Source organism: Topomyia yanbarensis, chromosome 2 (genome assembly GCF_030247195.1).
Source record: "Topomyia yanbarensis strain Yona2022 chromosome 2, ASM3024719v1, whole genome shotgun sequence".
NCBI classification, from domain to species: Eukaryota; Metazoa; Arthropoda; class Insecta; order Diptera; family Culicidae; genus Topomyia; species Topomyia yanbarensis.
The window spans coordinates 349,999,445-350,017,106 of NC_080671.1; the positions used below are offsets into that span (position 1 = coordinate 349,999,445).

A 17,662-nucleotide genomic window follows, 5' to 3' on the forward strand; every position below is an offset into this window, starting at 1 on the left:
GGTCGAAGATTACCGATTGTCTTACTTGGTTTGTTCAACAGAACCCGACGAATTTCGTCCTCTAGATGAACGTGTTGAATTACACGAAGTATTGTTTCTGTAGACTTACGCAGCTCTTCAATAGTCAAATGTCGAGACAGGTTTCGTTTAGCGGCTATTTTCTTTCGACAGTTGCCAATGAACCGCAGCACATATCCCATTATGCGTTGTACTTTACGAAAACTGCTAAACTTGTAGAAAAATGGGAATGGCTGAATACTCACGACTGGCATGGCAACCACTACTTTCATTTCAGGAAGCAAATCATCCGGTATATCCTGCAAGTTTGTAATTTCATAGTGTAGTTTGTGAAGGGACCCTGGACCGTCCCACCAAAGGCAAGTTTGACTCAATAACTCCGGTAGCTGGCCACGGGACACGACGTCTGCCGGATTATTTTGGGAACGAATGTAGCGCCATGTGTAGTTACCGGTGTATTTCTGTATCTCAGCGATCCGATTTCTCACGAACAACTGGAGCTTATTAAGGGGTTTCGTAATCCAAGCCAGCACTATTGTACTATCACTCCAAAGTACAACGTCTTGAAAATCCATTTCTAAGGCAGGTATTATCCTTTCGACCAACCGTGTTAAAAGCAAAGCGGCGCACAGTTCTTTCCTTGGGACAGACAGCTCGTGGAGGGGGGCTAACTTTGACTTGCTGCTCAAAAGACGCAATTTTGCAGATCCATCGGTGAATAAGCTTCGCACATACACACACGCTCCATATGCCACCGTCGACGCATCCGCGAATCCATGCAATTCGTAAGCGACTACATCATTGAATGTTACACACCTTGGGACCTGGATAAGATTTATTTGCGGTAAAGCACGTTTGAATTCATGCCATTCTTGTGCCAACCCTTCTTCTACTGGATCATCCCATCCGGCCTTCGACTTCCAAGCTTGTTGCGCAATTAGTTTCGCTACGACAATGACCGGCGAAAATATTCCAAGTGGGTCGTACATTTTTGCAACTTCGGCGTATATCATTCTTTTCGTAACGATCTGTGTGTGCTCTACCGTTTGTTGAGGATGATGAGCAATGAACAGGGTGTCTTCAATAGGATCCCACAGTAAACCTAATACTTTAATGACCTTATTTGCTGCGTAGTCCGCCAAGGCAACTTGTTTCTCATGATCCTGTTGTGGGATGTGCTGTAGAAACTCTTGGGAATTCGAACACCATTTGTGTATAGGGAAACAACCTCGACTAAGTAGTAGTTTTAACTGATGTTGGGCTTCGATGGCTTCTTCTACTGTTTCTGCTCCTGTAAGAATATCGTCCATATACACCTCCTGTTTTACGATACGGGCAGCGATTGGCATCGCTTCAGTTTCTTCGTTGGCTAACTGAATTAAACATCTCGTGGCTTGATAAGGTGCAGATGCGGTTCCGTAAGTTACTGTGTCCAGTTCCAAAACTTGTAGCGGGTCGGTCGGTTGCTCTCTCCAGAATATCCTTTGGTAATGTTGGTCATCTGGTGCCACAAGTATCTGGCGGTACATTTTTGAAATGTCCGCAGAAAACGCAATCTTATACTTACGGAATCTCAACATAATAGTGTACAAATCATTCTGCACAACAGGACCAATGAGGAGCACGTCGTTCAAAGACAAATCCGATGAGGATGATTTAGCGCTGGCGTCAAAAACAACACGACATTTAGTGCTGGAGCTGGATGGCCTCAAAACGGCATGATGCGGCATGTAGTAGTTTTTTTGATTTGGTGGATCGTTAGCTTCTATAATTTCATGACAATGCTCAAGGTCCCTGTACTCACGCATAAACTCTATATATTGCTTTTTCAGATCGGGGTTACGTACCAGTCGTCTTTCTAGCATCAGAAATCTTTTTAGTGCGAGTGCACGACAGTCATTCAGCATGACAACATTATCCTTCAGTGGTAATCTCACTATGAATCTTCCAGAGGCGTCGCGGTTGAAAGTTGACACAAAATGATCTTCGCAGGCTAATTCCTCAGTGGAAAACTTAGGTACATCTAGGACTTCTTCCACTTGCCAGAATCGTTGCAGCAATGTTTCGATGGTTTCTATGGAGGCCAAGTTGGAGTGCTGAAGAAAACCGCCTGACTCATGAGGTTCGTTGATTGCACCTGTTATAATCCATCCGAGGTGGGTATCGCGTAAATGTGGCATATTAGATGTTGAGTTCAGCTGATCATTCTTTAAGACATCAAAAAATAGTTCGGCTCCGATTAACATGTCCACCTTTTTCGGTTTATAAAACTCTGGGTCGGCAAGACTCACTCCTTCCGGAATGTGCCATCGGCTAATGTCAATTTTTGACGTAGGAATAGTTCCAGTTACCTGAGGTGTAATTAGACATTCGATGCTAGCTTGAAAACTAGATACACGGGACCGGAACATAACGTTCACTTTATCGCGAGCAAGAGTTCGCAATGCATTAATACCAGTGATTGGGACATTTGCTCGTTGCTTAGGAATACCGAGTATATTAGCCATTTCCTCTGTTACAAAATTCACTTGAGAACGTTGGCGCCCTTGAAATTTGTAGCATTGTCGGAGTGCAGCTGTTGTGGTAGTCCTCGACGGCTGACAAAACGTTGGAGGGATGCCAAAAATGCATCGGAACTTAGGTCCGTAACGGCTTCCAAATGAACGGCCTGCCATTGCCATACATACGTACACAGCGATGTATGCCTTTATTAGTGCAGGACGACGCAATCCTTGTTTGATGAAGAACGGACCAGCGTAATCTATACCAGTCACGGCAAAGGGTGGGGAAGGAACAACTCTTGCCTTTGGTAGTGTTCCCATCAGCTGCGTCATGTTGGTTGGGTTTGTACGGAAGCATCTTACACATCTGCGAGTTATTTGTCTTATGGTGGAACGAGCCTTCAACGGCCAGTACCGCTGACGAATTGCGTTCAATAATCCAGTTTGCCCAACATGGAGAAGGTCGACGTGCATTTCCTGTATTAGATTGCGCACTAGAGGATCCTTGTTTGGCAGGATAATTGGGTGACGATTTTCAAAAGAAAGTTGAGAACGATCAAGCCTTCCGCCGACACGAAGTAAACCGTCTATGTAAATTGGTCGAAGATTACCGATTGTCTTACTTGGTTTGTTCAACAGAACCCGACGAATTTCGTCCTCTAGATGAACGTGTTGAATTACACGAAGTATTGTTTCTGTAGACTTACGCAGCTCTTCAATAGTCAAATGTCGAGACAGGTTTCGTTTAGCGGCTATTTTCTTTCGACAGTTGCCAATGAACCGCAGCACATATCCCATTATGCGTTGTACTTTACGAAAACTGCTAAACTTGTAGAAAAATGGGAATGGCTGAATACTCACGACTGGCATGGCAACCACTACTTTCATTTCAGGAAGCAAATCATCCGGTATATCCTGCAAGTTTGTAATTTCATAGTGTAGTTTGTGAAGGGACCCTGGACCGTCCCACCAAAGGCAAGTTTGACTCAATAACTCCGGTAGCTGGCCACGGGACACGACGTCTGCCGGATTATTTTGGGAACGAATGTAGCGCCATGTGTAGTTACCGGTGTATTTCTGTATCTCAGCGATCCGATTTCTCACGAACAACTGGAGCTTATTAAGGGGTTTCGTAATCCAAGCCAGCACTATTGTACTATCACTCCAAAGTACAACGTCTTGAAAATCCATTTCTAAGGCAGGTATTATCCTTTCGACCAACCGTGTTAAAAGCAAAGCGGCGCACAGTTCTTTCCTTGGGACAGACAGCTCGTGGAGGGGGGCTAACTTTGACTTGCTGCTCAAAAGACGCAATTTTGCAGATCCATCGGTGAATAAGCTTCGCACATACACACACGCTCCATATGCCACCGTCGACGCATCCGCGAATCCATGCAATTCGTAAGCGACTACATCATTGAATGTTACACACCTTGGGACCTGGATAAGATTTATTTGCGGTAAAGCACGTTTGAATTCATGCCATTCTTGTGCCAACCCTTCTTCTACTGGATCATCCCATCCGGCCTTCGACTTCCAAGCTTGTTGCGCAATTAGTTTCGCTACGACAATGACCGGCGAAAATATTCCAAGTGGGTCGTACATTTTTGCAACTTCGGCGTATATCATTCTTTTCGTAACGATCTGTGTGTGCTCTACCGTTTGTTGAGGATGATGAGCAATGAACAGGGTGTCTTCAATAGGATCCCACAGTAAACCTAATACTTTAATGACCTTATTTGCTGCGTAGTCCGCCAAGGCAACTTGTTTCTCATGATCCTGTTGTGGGATGTGCTGTAGAAACTCTTGGGAATTCGAACACCATTTGTGTATAGGGAAACAACCTCGACTAAGTAGTAGTTTTAACTGATGTTGGGCTTCGATGGCTTCTTCTACTGTTTCTGCTCCTGTAAGAATATCGTCCATATACACCTCCTGTTTTACGATACGGGCAGCGATTGGCATCGCTTCAGTTTCTTCGTTGGCTAACTGAATTAAACATCTCGTGGCTTGATAAGGTGCAGATGCGGTTCCGTAAGTTACTGTGTCCAGTTCCAAAACTTGTAGCGGGTCGGTCGGTTGCTCTCTCCAGAATATCCTTTGGTAATGTTGGTCATCTGGTGCCACAAGTATCTGGCGGTACATTTTTGAAATGTCCGCAGAAAACGCAATCTTATACTTACGGAATCTCAACATAATAGTGTACAAATCATTCTGCACAACAGGACCAATGAGGAGCACGTCGTTCAAAGACAAATCCGATGAGGATGATTTAGCGCTGGCGTCAAAAACAACACGACATTTAGTGCTGGAGCTGGATGGCCTCAAAACGGCATGATGCGGCATGTAGTAGTTTTTTTGATTTGGTGGATCGTTAGCTTCTATAATTTCATGACAATGCTCAAGGTCCCTGTACTCACGCATAAACTCTATATATTGCTTTTTCAGATCGGGGTTACGTACCAGTCGTCTTTCTAGCATCAGAAATCTTTTTAGTGCGAGTGCACGACAGTCATTCAGCATGACAACATTATCCTTCAGTGGTAATCTCACTATGAATCTTCCAGAGGCGTCGCGGTTGAAAGTTGACACAAAATGATCTTCGCAGGCTAATTCCTCAGTGGAAAACTTAGGTACATCTAGGACTTCTTCCACTTGCCAGAATCGTTGCAGCAATGTTTCGATGGTTTCTATGGAGGCCAAGTTGGAGTGCTGAAGAAAACCGCCTGACTCATGAGGTTCGTTGATTGCACCTGTTATAATCCATCCGAGGTGGGTATCGCGTAAATGTGGCATATTAGATGTTGAGTTCAGCTGATCATTCTTTAAGACATCAAAAAATAGTTCGGCTCCGATTAACATGTCCACCTTTTTCGGTTTATAAAACTCTGGGTCGGCAAGACTCACTCCTTCCGGAATGTGCCATCGGCTAATGTCAATTTTTGACGTAGGAATAGTTCCAGTTACCTGAGGTGTAATTAGACATTCGATGCTAGCTTGAAAACTAGATACACGGGACCGGAACATAACGTTCACTTTATCGCGAGCAAGAGTTCGCAATGCATTAATACCAGTGATTGGGACATTTGCTCGTTGCTTAGGAATACCGAGTATATTAGCCATTTCCTCTGTTACAAAATTCACTTGAGAACGTTGGCGCCCTTGAAATTTGTAGCATTGTCGGAGTGCAGCTGTTGTGGTAGTCCTCGACGGCTGACAAAACGTTGGAGGGATGCCAAAAATGCATCGGAACTTAGGTCCGTAACGGCTTCCAAATGAACGGCCTGCCATTGCCATACATACGTACACAGCGATGTATGCCTTTATTAGTGCAGGACGACGCAATCCTTGTTTGATGAAGAACGGACCAGCGTAATCTATACCAGTCACGGCAAAGGGTGGGGAAGGAACAACTCTTGCCTTTGGTAGTGTTCCCATCAGCTGCGTCATGTTGGTTGGGTTTGTACGGAAGCATCTTACACATCTGCGAGTTATTTGTCTTATGGTGGAACGAGCCTTCAACGGCCAGTACCGCTGACGAATTGCGTTCAATAATCCAGTTTGCCCAACATGGAGAAGGTCGACGTGCATTTCCTGTATTAGATTGCGCACTAGAGGATCCTTGTTTGGCAGGATAATTGGGTGACGATTTTCAAAAGAAAGTTGAGAACGATCAAGCCTTCCGCCGACACGAAGTAAACCGTCTATGTAAATTGGTCGAAGATTACCGATTGTCTTACTTGGTTTGTTCAACAGAACCCGACGAATTTCGTCCTCTAGATGAACGTGTTGAATTACACGAAGTATTGTTTCTGTAGACTTACGCAGCTCTTCAATAGTCAAATGTCGAGACAGGTTTCGTTTAGCGGCTATTTTCTTTCGACAGTTGCCAATGAACCGCAGCACATATCCCATTATGCGTTGTACTTTACGAAAACTGCTAAACTTGTAGAAAAATGGGAATGGCTGAATACTCACGACTGGCATGGCAACCACTACTTTCATTTCAGGAAGCAAATCATCCGGTATATCCTGCAAGTTTGTAATTTCATAGTGTAGTTTGTGAAGGGACCCTGGACCGTCCCACCAAAGGCAAGTTTGACTCAATAACTCCGGTAGCTGGCCACGGGACACGACGTCTGCCGGATTATTTTGGGAACGAATGTAGCGCCATGTGTAGTTACCGGTGTATTTCTGTATCTCAGCGATCCGATTTCTCACGAACAACTGGAGCTTATTAAGGGGTTTCGTAATCCAAGCCAGCACTATTGTACTATCACTCCAAAGTACAACGTCTTGAAAATCCATTTCTAAGGCAGGTATTATCCTTTCGACCAACCGTGTTAAAAGCAAAGCGGCGCACAGTTCTTTCCTTGGGACAGACAGCTCGTGGAGGGGGGCTAACTTTGACTTGCTGCTCAAAAGACGCAATTTTGCAGATCCATCGGTGAATAAGCTTCGCACATACACACACGCTCCATATGCCACCGTCGACGCATCCGCGAATCCATGCAATTCGTAAGCGACTACATCATTGAATGTTACACACCTTGGGACCTGGATAAGATTTATTTGCGGTAAAGCACGTTTGAATTCATGCCATTCTTGTGCCAACCCTTCTTCTACTGGATCATCCCATCCGGCCTTCGACTTCCAAGCTTGTTGCGCAATTAGTTTCGCTACGACAATGACCGGCGAAAATATTCCAAGTGGGTCGTACATTTTTGCAACTTCGGCGTATATCATTCTTTTCGTAACGATCTGTGTGTGCTCTACCGTTTGTTGAGGATGATGAGCAATGAACAGGGTGTCTTCAATAGGATCCCACAGTAAACCTAATACTTTAATGACCTTATTTGCTGCGTAGTCCGCCAAGGCAACTTGTTTCTCATGATCCTGTTGTGGGATGTGCTGTAGAAACTCTTGGGAATTCGAACACCATTTGTGTATAGGGAAACAACCTCGACTAAGTAGTAGTTTTAACTGATGTTGGGCTTCGATGGCTTCTTCTACTGTTTCTGCTCCTGTAAGAATATCGTCCATATACACCTCCTGTTTTACGATACGGGCAGCGATTGGCATCGCTTCAGTTTCTTCGTTGGCTAACTGAATTAAACATCTCGTGGCTTGATAAGGTGCAGATGCGGTTCCGTAAGTTACTGTGTCCAGTTCCAAAACTTGTAGCGGGTCGGTCGGTTGCTCTCTCCAGAATATCCTTTGGTAATGTTGGTCATCTGGTGCCACAAGTATCTGGCGGTACATTTTTGAAATGTCCGCAGAAAACGCAATCTTATACTTACGGAATCTCAACATAATAGTGTACAAATCATTCTGCACAACAGGACCAATGAGGAGCACGTCGTTCAAAGACAAATCCGATGAGGATGATTTAGCGCTGGCGTCAAAAACAACACGACATTTAGTGCTGGAGCTGGATGGCCTCAAAACGGCATGATGCGGCATGTAGTAGTTTTTTTGATTTGGTGGATCGTTAGCTTCTATAATTTCATGACAATGCTCAAGGTCCCTGTACTCACGCATAAACTCTATATATTGCTTTTTCAGATCGGGGTTACGTACCAGTCGTCTTTCTAGCATCAGAAATCTTTTTAGTGCGAGTGCACGACAGTCATTCAGCATGACAACATTATCCTTCAGTGGTAATCTCACTATGAATCTTCCAGAGGCGTCGCGGTTGAAAGTTGACACAAAATGATCTTCGCAGGCTAATTCCTCAGTGGAAAACTTAGGTACATCTAGGACTTCTTCCACTTGCCAGAATCGTTGCAGCAATGTTTCGATGGTTTCTATGGAGGCCAAGTTGGAGTGCTGAAGAAAACCGCCTGACTCATGAGGTTCGTTGATTGCACCTGTTATAATCCATCCGAGGTGGGTATCGCGTAAATGTGGCATATTAGATGTTGAGTTCAGCTGATCATTCTTTAAGACATCAAAAAATAGTTCGGCTCCGATTAACATGTCCACCTTTTTCGGTTTATAAAACTCTGGGTCGGCAAGACTCACTCCTTCCGGAATGTGCCATCGGCTAATGTCAATTTTTGACGTAGGAATAGTTCCAGTTACCTGAGGTGTAATTAGACATTCGATGCTAGCTTGAAAACTAGATACACGGGACCGGAACATAACGTTCACTTTATCGCGAGCAAGAGTTCGCAATGCATTAATACCAGTGATTGGGACATTTGCTCGTTGCTTAGGAATACCGAGTATATTAGCCATTTCCTCTGTTACAAAATTCACTTGAGAACCGCTGTCTAAGAGAACACGACAGAGATGCGGCTGGTTGTCCTTGTCCAGAGCATGCACAACCGCAGTTAGAAGAAGTACGGTTTTCCTTTCACATGTGAAGTTACATGAACACATTGTAGACACAGAAGAATCTGTCGTAGTTGGTGTGATTTGATTCTCAGTCGCTTGAATAATTGCAGGAGCGACCATCGAAAACTCTACCGCTTTATTTTCAATGGAAGTGAAAACATTAGACGATATGTCATCTTTGTTGGATGTCCTCTCTTCGTGAAGTAGTGTGTGGTGACGTCGTTGACATTTTCTACACGTTTTATCAGAAGAACACTCTCTGGCGAAATGTCCTTTTCGAAGACAATTGAAGCAGATTCCAATACTTCGAATCTTCTCACTTTTTTGAACAGCAGTTAGATTATTTAACTCTGAACACTGGAAATTGCGGTGTGAGCCACCACAAATGTCACATTCAATTTCGACCAACGCGGAACTAGTTGAGACCGCATAGCTTTTTTGCGGTTGGATTTTCTGCGATGTAATTGCTTGTTTCGGCTTAACGAGTGATGGCGATTGTTCCTGATATGCTGCTTCACAGTTTTCTAATATTTGACACCGTGATTTCAAAAATACGATAGTTTGAGCATAGCTCGGCAGATCTCCCTTCGTTTGTGTTGATTCCCATGCTTTACGAGTAGACTTGTCGAGCGAACTGATGATTAGATATACGACAAAGTGTTCCGACACGCCAATAATATCCTGTTCAAGAAAACGAAGACTTTCAACATGATTTGTGGCTTCGTTTAATTATCTTCTCAATTCTTTGTGTGATTCAGATACCATCTTTTTTAGTGACAACAAACCACGGATATGAGACTCTATTATTGCTCGCTTGTTCTCATATCGATCTGTCAATATTTCCCAAGCATGCTGATAGTTGCCTTCGCTTATCACCTTAGCGTCCAATATTCCAGCGGCATCACTTACGAGGGCTTTATCTAGGTGATACAGTTTTATTGCGTCTGTATCTCCCGAATTGGACATCAAATCCTGGAATATGGCTTTGAACTTTGGCCAATTGCAATAATTCCCGTCGAAAGTCGGAATAGGCACTTTCAAAGGCTGTTGCTGTATGACAACCTGAGCGCTATTAGGTACAACTGCTCTGTTTGTTGTCCGCAGGATCAGTTCCTCGACCGCTATGGAAACATAGTTGTGAAGGTTTTCAAATGATGCATACTCGTCCTCTTGCTCGACTACCGCGTCCTCTGGTATGAGCGCCATTACTTCGCTGTGAAACCCGCTGTATTCTGAATACGTTGCGGAGAGATTTTTTGACATGACATTTAACTGAGCCAATCCGATTGGTTGTTGAGACTGAAGTGACCTTTGGATCCTCACTAATTTTTGTTGAACCTGGCTTCGTTGGCGAAAAATCCCCATTAACTCTTTCATTGTAGCAGCATCCATTGCAACTTCCCATTCGCGAAATCCATGAAACGATCCTGATTCACTGTTTGCTGGACATTGATTGGATGATGCAATCACATTGGAATTTGCATGATGCTGCTCGGACGAGACGTTTTCATGGTTGACTGAAGGTGGAGAACGCGCAAGTGGCATGTTGAAATGCACGACGAATACTAGCTTGCACGAACACGATATGACACGTTTGAACACGAAACGAAATTAAATGGCTTCTCTGCTGACGCTAGGTTAGTACACCGTAGAAGCATCAACACAAGTTTTCAAACTCTGGCACGAGCGGTGGTCTGGCAGGCATCCGGTTCGATTAGGACCAATTTATGTTCACGCTGCAAAGCGAACGTGAATACTGGAACTTCCTTGACGGCACAGTGAGTGGAGCAAATCGTCTGTTTCTTATTAAATCTGGTTCTGAAAAGGACCCTTTTGCTGTAACGATGCTCCAACTCAGGGAATGAGTTGTGGAAAATTACGCTGTATTCACTACTACGATTAATTTTATTTCTTCCGAGATTTCTTCTCTACTGCTGCTGCTGCTGATGTAAATTGCATCACGTTTGAAATTAACTCACTGCTATCTTCATCTAGCACTGCCTTTATACCTTCTACTAATGCAATCGTACTGTTGGAGGCGGGGCTTTGATTGCGTTTGTGGGTGTTAAACCGAACAATAGGTCTGAAAATATTCACTTAATTCCGACGCGGTTTAATGTTAGCGAGATCGTAAGTATGAAGTGGATGATTGCAATTGCATGTTCGCATTTGTGACCAGGTTTGTGTTATCGCGAAGGCCACGAGCGTTTGTACGTATACAAGCGAATATGCAATTAATGGTGTTAGTGAGTGTTAGTATGAATCTAATTTAAGATATAATAATAAAATGAAACACAACATGCCGAATAAAGAAAAACAAGATGCAAACAGATTAATTAGAAGTGAATAAATTTACCGATATTATTTTTGGTAAACATGAGTAGTGAAAAAGCAAGCTAATAGAAGTACAACAAACAGACTAATGAAATAAAAAAAACACATGTAACATGTGATCAAACTACTTTAACTCGTCTAAATGCCAGCAAATGATGTTTATTTACCATTACCGACTATTGCATTGTGTTAAAATTGTATCATGCTAAGCTGACCAAAGAATGGATGATTCACGTGCGTCGGTAAATCAAGTGTACCTTAATTTATCCAGTCCGTTCTTCCTGAATAAATCGAATCGAATGCACAAATTAAACAACGGAGGGATTACCCACTATTCTATCATATACGCCAGCTCTGCATCCAGTCCCTAACCCGGCTGACACAAATACTCAGACGAACGCATACACAGGTAGACATACGACTAGCCCATAACGATTGTACACTAGTACTAAAAACTACAATTATTACAAAGCGACAATTAATAGGCTTCTACTGTTACATTTAATTAGCCTATGCGCGATGATGAAGTCGACCGATAATTCCACACACAATTACTCTCACTGCTAGCCGTGTCGAGGCGTAATGTAATAACCATCTTAATGCAATTTTCTATCAGAGGTTCTTTAGTACTGATGTAGGAAATATGCTTGATGCAATACCGTCAAAACCATCAACCTAGGGGAGGCACTCTTTCAAAAAATAAAATTGTGGTAGGCATTTGAACAAAAAAAAAATTTTCTTGGAAAAATCATCTTTAAATGCACCAAATAATACTTACTCTTAAAAATGTTCAAAACTATGGGTCAATGATAGGATAAATTAATAAGCTTTTAAACTAAACTTTGAAGACATGGTTTCGAGCTTATTCACAAGTATTCAAACTGAAATTTATTTATTTTTCCAGCTTCAAGAGGTAGGCCAAGTTCGCGCAGTTTTAGAAATGTAATCCAAAAATATTGATATTTCAATGTATGTAAAAGGAAAGAAATCGATATTTTTGGAGAAAGTAAACTTCTATGCCCCCTTAGGACAGGAAGGCTCTTGAAAAATTAGGTTTTTCATATTACCTTTTTATGCGATGATTTATTGCTAATGCTTTGTTTTAGAGATTTCTAGAACTTTCATTGACACATTTTTGATATACCTATCTCTTTTGTTGGGACAGTTACAAGTGATTTTTGCGCAAAAACGGATTTCTTCGAACGTAGATATCGACAAGGATTGCAATTTTATTTTCAAAATAAGAATTGCATTTGAAAGATTGATGTTTTATTAGTTTTAAACAGAATCCCATAAACGAAATGAACACTGCCATGCAGTAAGTTGTTTCAGTTTGGTTGTCCCGAGGAGATTCGAAGGATAATTGACATTTACGTAAAATAAAAGTCATTGCACTGGAAGGGTATCTTCGGTATGATCACTTTGCAAAATTATACCAAATATCCGATATATTAAATACCCGTTATGCCAAATGACCTTATATTAAATGGCCCACACTCGTATACAGATCTGAGAAGCCTGACAATCAGATATAGATGGCCACGCACGCAGCAAAAATATGGTGGTGGCAAAAGTGTGATTAGTTTATCTTTCTCTTCACATGACCAAACACTTCAAAGCGAACATGTCTGATAAGACTGCTTCTATGGAAACGCATTTAACTATTAAAAAATAACCAACACTGAACCAATTCAGTATTCATGGACAACTTCTTCGCTGGTTTCGTTTCTTTTTCGATTAAAGGTAACTCCAAACAAGCACTAAGGGCAGTCTATCCACACTATTACTCCCTAAATCTGATATCTTGCTAGGCGGCCATCTCGGCCCAGTAATATTTCTCTTTTATAACATCCAGTGCTGCGAAATTTTAAACCTATTCCTGCTTGTTTTTACCGAATCCAACATTCGAATGCTTGGGTGCAAAGGAAATATAAATTCCTTCACCAACCAAAGCATTCATTTGTTATTATGTGGACATTAAAAAGGCAGAAGTTGGCATCTTCTAAATTTCCGAGCATAAGTGAACTGCGTATCTATATCAGGTGCACTTTTGCTCAATAATCCCTCTCAGAGCTAGCATAGAAACAAAATTCAGTTGGCTTCTGAAACCGAACATATCCGAACTTGAGTGCGCTGTGTAGGGAGAACGAATGAAAAGGGAAAAGGAACCAAACATTTCATTCATCGCGGCGGGCATGAATTGATTTTAATTTCTCTTTCAAGTTCATGCAAGGATGTCAATTTTTTTAAGCACTGATAACATCAATATGAACTGACCCAGCCATTGGAGCCATTCTCAAATTACATAACGCTAAAATGTGCAACCATTGGCTCCTTCTTCTTCAAATGTCACAAATGTAACATTTGGTCATGCCACACACATACAGCTGGGGTTCAACTTCATCGAATAACAAAAAGCTTTACGGGTGTATACTGCCCATGATCGCATATTTGTCCCGTTTTCTATGGGATTTCCTATCTTTATGACACTGATTTGCGATCAAGGGCAGTATACTATACTCCGCTTAATATTAGGATATTGTTCTGCTGTTTCAAATCCGTACTATCGAAAAGGGATTGACACATTTCCAACGTCGATTTATAAACTTCTTCGTAATATCCGAAAACCGGTGAAACAGATTCCCACTGCCAACATACAAAAACTGGTATCAGTTAATACTCATCGATACTCTCAGCGAGCTCTATTTGGCTCGGACTTACTGTCTGTCACAGTGGATTTTCGAACATCTGGATTTTCAAGCCCGCATTCGAGCACTACGTAATAACTCTCTCCTGTGACGTTTCTGGAGAACCAACTACGGTCGCCATAGCGCTGTTACGGGATGCCATCGTATTTGATCTCCACGTGACGAGAACTACAATTAAAGCTAAGTGTCTATCCTTAAATGAAATAAGTCTACTAGCATTTTCGTTTTTGAACTAGCACTACACCGGTGTAGTTGGTGCTATCAGTCTATCACTTTTTTGCATCTCACCTCAAACGAAAATGCTGTAAGTAATCACCATGGCATTAAGACCAAGAAGTCTGTTGGCTTAGATACAAATGAATGTACATACAAATAAACAAAAGGACCTAGCAATTTCGTTTTGTGCACGGCAAGACGTAGTGTAGAATAATACATAAAAGCACCCCGATAATTTATACAGCCGGAGCAAGCAAATCCAACAACTTGTCGGTGGGATTACACCGATCCTAAAAATGTTCGACTTTTCGTCATACATTAATTTGCACATTTTGATTTCCCTGTATCAATAAACACCTCGACTATATTAAAATTCGGCTCAGCGGCCCAGTTTAAATTGTGAACACTTACATGATACTGAAGATGCTTCATCGTGGGGAATCCTTTGATGTACCCGTCCAGAATGCAGCCCTTGGATGGTCCCAATACAAGTTTCTGCTCTGCAACTCGTAGCTATTTGATGGGGAAAGAGTTACATAATTTAGGGCTAGTTAAGCAAAGCACAAAGTCCGTACATCATCTCGGTAAATGTGAGTTTCTGATACTTTCAGTTGAGCGACATCATCAAATCCGTAGTTTGCTGGTAGTAGAGTGGTTCCCGCTTGATCGTATTCGAACTGAAACATTGGACCATGAACGTTTCGCTGCTTTTCCTCGTCCGTTAGAAAGGCATCACACGGCTCCATTGATCTCAAAAGGCGCTTTTCGTCAATGAATGGAATTAGTACTACCGCTTCCCAGTCCTGTTGTTTCCCGTTGAGATCTGTGTTAAAGTTTTGTGGGTAAAAATCAAACACCGGACTACTTGGGTCAGTCATGAGCTTATGATATGCGGTGGGCAAATGGTCCTTGCTGGCCGCTGGAAGTACACTCAAGAGCTGCTGAAATGGAAGGAATGGCTTTCCAATCTCGAAATGAATTGTTAGATGTTTGAAGTGTTGCACATCACTAATAAATGGTGCATAGTGATGTGGATAGAACCAAGACCACGAGGATACACCGCGATAGTAATACAACAGTGTCCACTGAAGTGCTCGTACATAGCACTCAGCTTGCTCAGCCCTTGTTTCTCTGGAAGAGCAAAAAATATTAGTCATACAATGGCTTCGAATGAAAATATGAAAATATTTCTACTCATTAAAATGTTGATATCCCATTTTTGTGATGTAGTAGTTTTTCTTGTATGCAGTAAATTCTTTTTCAAAGAACTCCGGATCATTTTCAATGTCTCCGGACGTCGATTCCTCTTCATCATCCAAGAACATATCCTCCGATGCCTGAATAAGTGCTGACAAATCACAATTCATTTCAGCTTCTGCCTTGATATCATCGATGGTAACGTCGAAAGCTTCCATCTATAAATTAAACAATGAACAATCAGATCTGTATTCGTTGTCCTTATTATTCTGGCGTTAGCTGTTTAATTTGTGTCAAGCTATCATACTTACATTATCCGATCCCCTCTTTGATTTGAAATACTTCAAGTCCGTGTAATGTTCTAGAAAGATGTCCCTGTCAAATCGCGCTAGTCGTTCCATAAACACTTCTAGTCGACGCAAGTTCAGTATTCCTCCTTCATTTATGTACCCATCTAACGAGGGCATTACGTCCATATAAGCTTGAAACAACGTTGGCAGTGCGTTCTCATTTATATGTAAATGGGGAAGATGAGGAATAAAATCATTTCCAACCATATAACCCATCAGCACCCAGTCGTCTATCAGCTTATAGATGTTAAATTCAAAATTTAACTTATCCCTCACAGGAGCAAACTCCAACTCCAAATACTCCCTCATTAGTGTGAGATGTAGCAGATAGAAACGAGTTTCCTCTACAATGGTACATTTCTTTTCGTTTTTACCGAATTTAACTTCCTCTCGTAGCAAGGAAAAGTGTCTTTCGTGTGTACAAAGCCCCAGCATGACCAAATCAGCGTCTAACCCGTATAAACAGTGCCGCGTATTCGGATCAAATCCAGGCGCAGCTTTCGCATGCCTTATATATTCCATAATTTTGTGTTCGCCTTCGCCGGGTGTCTCGTGTCCGCTCAGAATCACTTTACAGTGCTTCCAGAGCGGGTTTGTGCTAATTTTCACTTTGATGAAGTGCTCCATCGCTTTTTGTAGTCGAACCATGAAACTTGTTCCTGGTGTGATACAGTTACTGTCAAATCTGGCCTCGATTGGGAGCACATGGCCTTTCTTCTCAGCTTGTTCCGCCTGTTCCTGCGCTTCGCGAGCCGACCGAAAACGTCGTCCACGCTGTTGATTCATTTTAGCCCTGGGTGCCACTCCATCGACGGCAATGAAAAATAATTTCTGCGGCCGAATCATGCGAAATAAAAACTCCAAATAGTGGAAAATATCCGAAAAAATTTTGTCCTCTGTGATTCGGAAAAACACATCCGAATCATTTGGGTGGGAACAATTGTGAATAATGCCGTTCATGTCGAGATACAGGTTGTCGAACTCTGGGACCTGAAAAATATCGCGACTATAGTACCTGTTCATAGCATGGAATTGTTGGTCAACAGTAATTTATTGTTGATAGGAAGACGATACAAATCGTTCCACCATCAACAAACCGCAAACATGGCATAAAATTACACGGAGACTTAGTAGGTAATGATATCCGTTTTTTATTTAGATAGTATCTTATATCATGAGACATTAAGATTTTCAATGCGAAACATAAAAGGATATGTTTAACGTTCAAAATGCCTTCCAATTGGAATATCTCCCACTTACCTGATTTTCGCGGATCAGCTCACTCAAGCAAGGATAGCGCTCGCTAATGTAGCGAAAAAACTTAGGAACTCCCATTTTTCTAGGTTTATGAACTAGAACTGATTATATAGTTTAGAAATACAATATTCTTCAATAATTTGATGAGGTAATAAATAAAATAGAAATAAATCTATTTCAAAAAATTGCTCAACGCTCCTCAATGAACACAACTTCACAGCAAAAATGGATGGTTGGCTAACGTCAAATATATTCAGGGTTGCGCACAAAATATTATGCAAGCTACACGCTAAATATTTATTTCAAATCCAGAGTCCTTATAGGTAGGGTGACCATACGTCCTGGTTTTTCACTGACTGTCCTGGTGTCCTGGGAAGTGAAGAAAAACGCTTGATTTGTCCTGGTTTTTGTCCTGTAAGCCTAAAATATTTTTCTCTACTGAGTCTTCGCTTTATCGCTTTCTCTGGTTCAGGTTGCAATTATGACCGATCGCAACCATAATTGCAACGTAAATTCACCGTCAAGCAAAATACGACAAACAAAATTTTAAATACTCGAATCCCTTAATTGTCTTTTTCAATCTCTCAACTTTCTTCTCTTACGTGGAAAATCAAAAGAAAAAGCATGAGGCATTTGTACATAACATGTGAATGACCTGTACTATCGTGATAAGCATAACAGTCCCATATGCATAGAAAATCGATAGTAAATGGGACTCTTATGCGTATCACGGCAGTGTGAT

General features: G+C 41.9%; 1 protein-coding gene across 2 annotated transcripts in view; it reads right to left on the bottom strand.

Annotated features, from left to right (window-relative positions):
- The window catches only part of LOC131684209 (5'-3' exoribonuclease 1), a 33,760-nt gene extending 16,610 nt beyond the window's left edge, over window positions 1–17,150 (bottom strand). For both annotated transcript variants that reach the window (XM_058966888.1, XM_058966887.1), the window contains exons 1-5: window positions 16,924–17,150; window positions 15,625–16,653; window positions 15,311–15,531; window positions 14,692–15,247; window positions 14,528–14,629 (exon numbers count right to left, since the gene is read on the bottom strand). In XM_058966888.1, the coding sequence (XP_058822871.1) occupies window positions 14,528–14,629; window positions 14,692–15,247; window positions 15,311–15,531; window positions 15,625–16,653; window positions 16,924–16,998 (1,983 nt within the window). In that variant the 5' untranslated portion in view covers window positions 16,999–17,150. The remainder of the gene's footprint in view (window positions 1–14,527; window positions 14,630–14,691; window positions 15,248–15,310; window positions 15,532–15,624; window positions 16,654–16,923) is intronic.
- Window positions 17,151–17,662: the final 512 nt, after the last annotated feature.